Below are 6,000 nucleotides of genomic sequence, written 5' to 3' on the forward strand. Positions count from 1 at the left end.
AGGGCCTCTAAAATCTAAATATTTAGGGATCTTAAGTTATAATACAATGGACGATAAATTGATGTATATCCCTAATGTTTTTATTATTTATTATAATTATGTAATTTTGTAATATTTTTAAGTACTACGTGAAATTTATTCTTTAATAAGAAAATAAGTTTCAGAATTTTATTAAATAAAGTGCATAATATCAACATATTAATTTTAAAAAATGAGGAAAAAAATAATCTGTATTTTTTATATCGATCACTTTTCTAAAGTCAAAGTAACACAAATCAAAAATTTTTTCGCAATAATTTTTAAAATATTACAGCGAAGCTTTTCTATTATTATGGTCCGCCCGTGCGTAACAGTAAGTCCATTGAAAACATAAAGAATTATTGTATTTCCGTTTGTCCTACTTTCCTACAATGCTTTTCAGATAAAATCAAATTTGAATATTTTGTGGGAGAAAAGGGCAAAAATAATACATAACATTAAACAAAAATATTTTGTTCAATTATTTTGAAACACAATACATAAATTTAAAATATCAATTTAATTGTCAATTAAAAACATTAAGGCAATTAAATTTAATAATTATCTACTCTATCCTTAATTGATCTAAACATTCGTTAAAGTTGTTTGAAAATTTGAAAAGATATTATAAAAAGTCTTTTTAGAATATAATGTTAGCTAAAAATATTAATTCCAAAACACTATGATTTGAATTAGAGAAAGGACAATTATGTTTATTAGAAAAAAAAACAAAAAATCATTAAGCGAATTTTGTGTCCTTTTCTACGCAAAGTGACGAGCGCACATACTCTAATTTTACAAAATCTCTGTAACCAAAGTGTTTTTAAATACTTTTTTTTGTATCTAATGTACTTTTAAATTCAATTTTTATTTGCATTGTTATTAAATTTCTCAGAAACAGACCAATAAAACTTTTCTTGAGATTTATATTTTTGGATCTACTGCAGTTCACGGTAAAATATTGCTGGTAAGCAATATTTCCAAAAATCTATAAATTTTAAAGGCTGCTAGCTGCCAAACGGCTGAACGTACAGATCATGCCCGCACACTGTTTTAAGCGGCACAAGAAGGCCTACATATAATCTGGAATAGCCATAAATCAATAATGCATAATTATTTCGCAGTGCTGAGAAATGCGCGAAAAAGACCTATTTTACGCGTTTTTTCTTCAGTGAAGCTTTCCCTGTGCATAATTGGATCTTGGCTATTCCAGATTATTTGTAGGCCTCCCTAGGCCACTTAAAATGGTGTGCGGATATGATCTGAACATTCAGCCGTTTGGCAGCTAGCAGCTTTTAAAATTCATAGATTTTTGGAAATATTGCTTACCAGCAATATTTTATCGTTAATTGCAGTAGATCCATATTTTTATTTATTCAGGAAGAAATATAAAGTAAAGTTTGCTAAAGAAAAACCTATAAAAAAATTCTGAAATAACTTATATAAATCTTTCAAATTATCAAAGAAAGAATAGCAAACAAAAATGACCCAAATCACTATAAAAATTTTAGACCCAAAATTGCATTCTTTTTTGAGATCTTACTGGATACAGACACAAATTCAATATAGTCAATTTAGTAGCAAAGCTACTCTATATTTCACTTTGTCTGTCTGTCCGTCCATAACACTTTTAGGAACATGAAATTTATTTAAGATGAGCACCAATTTTTTGGATGATTTCAGTACATAATTAACTTGGTCCATTGGTCATGCTTTTTTCTTTTATATTATTTGAAATTTTTGTTTTTATTTTCCCATTTTTTTTACAAGAAACGTTATCATCCCTGTTCATCAAATAATATTAAACGTATATCTCTTTACCTCCTAAAATGTTTCAAAGAAACCGAAAAAAGAATAAAGTTTCTATTATAGATAAATATTAGATAAATTGGAAAGAAATTTAGAGAAAAGATATTTTCTTTCACTCAATAATGAGATTCATAAGATTCTTCATGTTTTATTCATTGTGTTTCAATATGCTAATGTTCTTAAATAAAAACATTATTTTTTAATTTTTTTTATATATTATTGGTTTATGTTGTTTTTGTAGATTGTATAAAGAGGTGAATGTCTTTTATTCTCATGTTTTTCCCTACTCGAGCAAAAAAAACCACATTTCATTATTTTGCAAGACTTGCAGTGGGTTCGGAGGTAATTTTTTCATTTGTTTGTTTTTTACCTTAGGTCTGGTTAGGTTATATTGGGAAGTACAGCAGAGTTACGGCAGGAGAGCCCCCACAGGGCCCAAGTTAGGCAAGGCACAACTTAACCCTCTTTATTTTCCATTTATTTCAAAAATTGATAGGCCTAAAAAGCACTTTGAGGGAAAGTACCTTTTTTTGGGTTTGCAAGGAGCAGTGATAAATTGTGAAAAAAGCATCCCACCATAGCTGCGGATTTGCTTTGATAGAAGTAGACCAATTGTTTACTTACTAGTAGATCAGACTAAATAATTGAACATAAAATTAGCAAAATTTATAAAATATGAAAGTTAATAAAATTGGCGATTTTAGTTGACTACATTAGTCATAAAATATTTTGTATTGCAGTGGCTACATATTTCTCAATAATAGAACTCATAACTTGTAGTTTTTTTTTGTGACTTTTTTTCTTTATTTTGAACCTTCTAAGTACATGAAGAATAGTTATAGCATTCCTTGTTTGTTTGTTTTTACACGAATCGTTCAGAGAAATACATTTAGGTAATATACTTTGTTACATACATGTAAAAAGTTTTATACAGTACAAAATAATAATTGGATAAAAAATAGTATATCACGATCATAACAAAATCATATCTTAATTTTTGGATTATAGAATTATATAGGGAATAAATTATAATACAGTCAGACAAATTCCAAAGAAGATTTACTAAAAGAATAGAAGTGGAGTGAGCTATATGTAACCTGTCATATCACTGGCGGAAATATAAACACAATCGAATCCATACTAAGGAACAATTTGCTAGCAGAAAAAAAGTGTCTCTGCCAATTGGGCCAGCTTGTTTATTTAATGCTTTGCGGTTAAAATAAAAAGAAAAACTTACATGAATTCCTCCGCAATGCGAATAGTCGGATCCATAAACTCCAAACTCTCATTGTAATGTCCACTGTGTGTAGAATTGAACCACCCCTGGCCCACTGTGCCACTGTGGGTAGAATTTACCCATGTCTGCCCCACAGTGTTGTCATCCACAGTGGTCCATAACGGTTCCATTGTGAAATTTGTCATCATATCTAAAATAATAATTGCTTTTTAAGATCTGAATTATTGATGTATAATAAAATAGTGTTTTTTAAAGTAAATTAGTAATGTTTTATGAAATATGGGCAGTTTTCTTCATATCTTATCATATCCTATTAGAAAAGTAGTAAGGTTTTTTTTTACTTTAGATAAAGATTTCGTTGACTACTGAACCGATTTATTTCTCTATTTTATGGAAGATTTTTATAGTTCCCTGAATAGTTTTCATGTAAAAGTTTGGTTTTAGGCTATTTTCCTACTTTCCTTTCTCTTCAAAATACAGACCTCCTAGATGGTAAGAGTGTAGCCGCTTGTTGCATATAAAATACAACATTTTTAAAAATATTTATTTGGGTTAGCTTAAAAACGAAAGAGGGGAGAGGTACTGTGATATTGGATTATTTAAAAATCTAGGAACCATAATTTTTGTAAGAATATTATCCTTTTGAGTATAAACTTAATAGACCTATAAATCAACAAATATTCTAGAAGTTTCTAAAGTTCTTTAAAACCCTAGTGTCACTTTAACTTTATACCTATTAAAGCCTACTAATGGGATGTTTTAGGAGAGTTATTTGGAACTTCTAAACTGATGTTCATGATCAATTTTTACACTTAATATAATTGCATACCTTACTAGTTTTTGAGGTTCACAAAATACAAATTTTATTTTATTATGTGAATCATTTTTGACTACTTTATGTTATGTCTGTTCGCCCTTTGCCTTTTTTTTTGGTCTTTATCTTAGTATCTTTCCCCACTTATGGGTCCATTTTTAAAAGCGAAGCTTTTCTATAATAAGGGTCGGTCTGTCCGTCCGGAACGGGTAGCTTTATTCGTTAATTTAGGCATGTTAGAACTGTCATATCGATTTAAAACTTTGTATGGTGATTTCTTTAGTAGTTAGGTACGATTTCGAAAGCGTAGCTACTCTATATTTATTACCAGAATGTCTGTACGTCAATTTTAAACATGTTGATTTTTCTTACTTCTCTAACAACTAATTTTATGTGATCTAATTATCCAATTGATCTGATTTTAAGTATACTGATTCCTGGGATAACAAAGTACAATATTATAAGCAAAACAACTCTATAATCAAGTATGTCCATAAATATTATCCTGTATAAAGCAGTTTTCAACAAATTTACTTACAATTTTGCTTCGACTCTTATACATTTATATTCTAAATATTCAGGTCTGACACTCTACTAGGGTTAATGTCCGTTTGTCCTACCGTTTCAAAGCTTCGCTTTTATGCATGTTGTCATCCTTGTTTGTATATCTGTCTGTGTAATTTTGCCGGGCTTTTTGATCATTGTTTTATTTCTTACTTTTTTTTACAGTTTTATGTTTTTCTCTTATTTAAAAAACATGAATATTGGACAACTTTACTAAAATTGCTCAAGAAAAGGCGTATGGAGCATAATTCTATTTACACTAGTAATTATCCTATAAATTAGAACAGCAAAGCAAACAATTTATCCAATTAATAAGTATTTAAAAATACACAAAACTAAATATCATTATAAAATTATTACAATATGATTACTTTCAAATATAATTTATGGCCTCAGGATTAGGCTTATCATTTGATATTTGAATGTGCAATTTATTCTTTATTTATAGATAATTTTATCCAGTAGTTTTAACCATAAAGAGACTACCAGAACTTACAAATTTAAGGGGGTTGTGATTACACCCCCATCCCCCACAGCCCAATTTCGCACGTATGTACAAACGGACATATTTCAAAATAGCTGCACCGTTAAACAAAACTTTGGAACTCATGCATTGAGCAATAAGTGCAGTTATTGTCTACATTTGAATATTTCCAATTTATAAGGTAGAAGTAATTATTAATAAAATGATCAAGAATTATGGTTTTTTTGCGTACGCCTGCTTTAATTATCATTATTTTAGGAAATGGATTTTACTTTTCCAAAATTTAGTAGAGAAGCTTCTCATAATTTACTTTGTCTGTTCGTCGGTCAGTCTGTAACAAAATAAGGGAAATATAATTCTATCAACTGCTACTAGATTTTTGTTTGCGAATATTCACTTTTTTAAAGAGCATCCAGTATACAACTTACTTGGTCTGTCAGTCTGTCAGTTATGCTACAAAAATGATGTTCTATATTTTAAGGTTTAGTGATTTTCTAATGTGTATCATATCCTTTTTTTGTGCTTTGCCGCTCACTGATGTTGTCTTACTTGTTTTATTAAGCAAGTTAAATGCATGTATATAATGGCTTAATGGTCACCATTTCACAAAAGGAAAAATTAAAATTACAAAATACAAACTCACAGACAGTAGTTATAGAGTGTTCATACCTGATTTACCTCTATTTAACTGAAATAAATTCTCGTCACTCTCTGATGCCAACTCCATTCTATATTTTCTGAAAATAAATTATAATAATCATCTGATTTTTGGACTAATGATTCCAAAGACAACAAGGTACAATGTTATAAAAGATATATTTCTATAACCAAAGCCTAAAAATGAAAGTATGTCCTTTCACTGTACCCTTCATTTTTACAATTTTGCAACAAATCTATGTACAATTTAGTTTAGACTTTTAGATCGAAGTTCTGCCACTCTACAAGTGTTATTGTTCTTGTTCCTTCCTTCTGATTGAGATTTCTGCTTTTATGGATGCTGTCATCCTTGTTTATTAATGGTACTACAATCAGTTATGCCATCGTCACATAGGCCAACATAATAGTTATTTCTCG

General features: G+C 29.1%; 1 protein-coding gene across 2 annotated transcripts in view; it reads right to left on the reverse strand.

Annotated features, from left to right (window-relative positions):
• The window catches only part of LOC145325177 (RYamide receptor-like), a 58,571-nt gene extending 52,912 nt beyond the window's left edge, over positions 1–5,659 (reverse strand). Inside the window, exons 1-2 of one of the 2 annotated variants that reach the window (XM_080168045.1) lie at positions 5,605–5,659; positions 3,065–3,254 (exon numbers count right to left, since the gene is read on the reverse strand). In XM_080168045.1, the coding sequence (XP_080024171.1) occupies positions 3,065–3,254; positions 5,605–5,653 (239 nt within the window). In that variant the 5' untranslated portion in view covers positions 5,654–5,659. Of the gene's footprint in view, positions 1–3,064; positions 3,255–5,595 lie in introns of both variants that reach the window. The other variant, XM_080168044.1, reaches the window with a different exon arrangement.
• Positions 5,660–6,000: the final 341 nt, after the last annotated feature.

The sequence above is a fragment of the Acartia tonsa genome, chromosome 7 (assembly GCF_053477335.1).
Source record: "Acartia tonsa isolate MP-2025a chromosome 7, ASM5347733v1, whole genome shotgun sequence".
Classification (NCBI taxonomy): Eukaryota; Metazoa; Arthropoda; class Copepoda; order Calanoida; family Acartiidae; genus Acartia; species Acartia tonsa.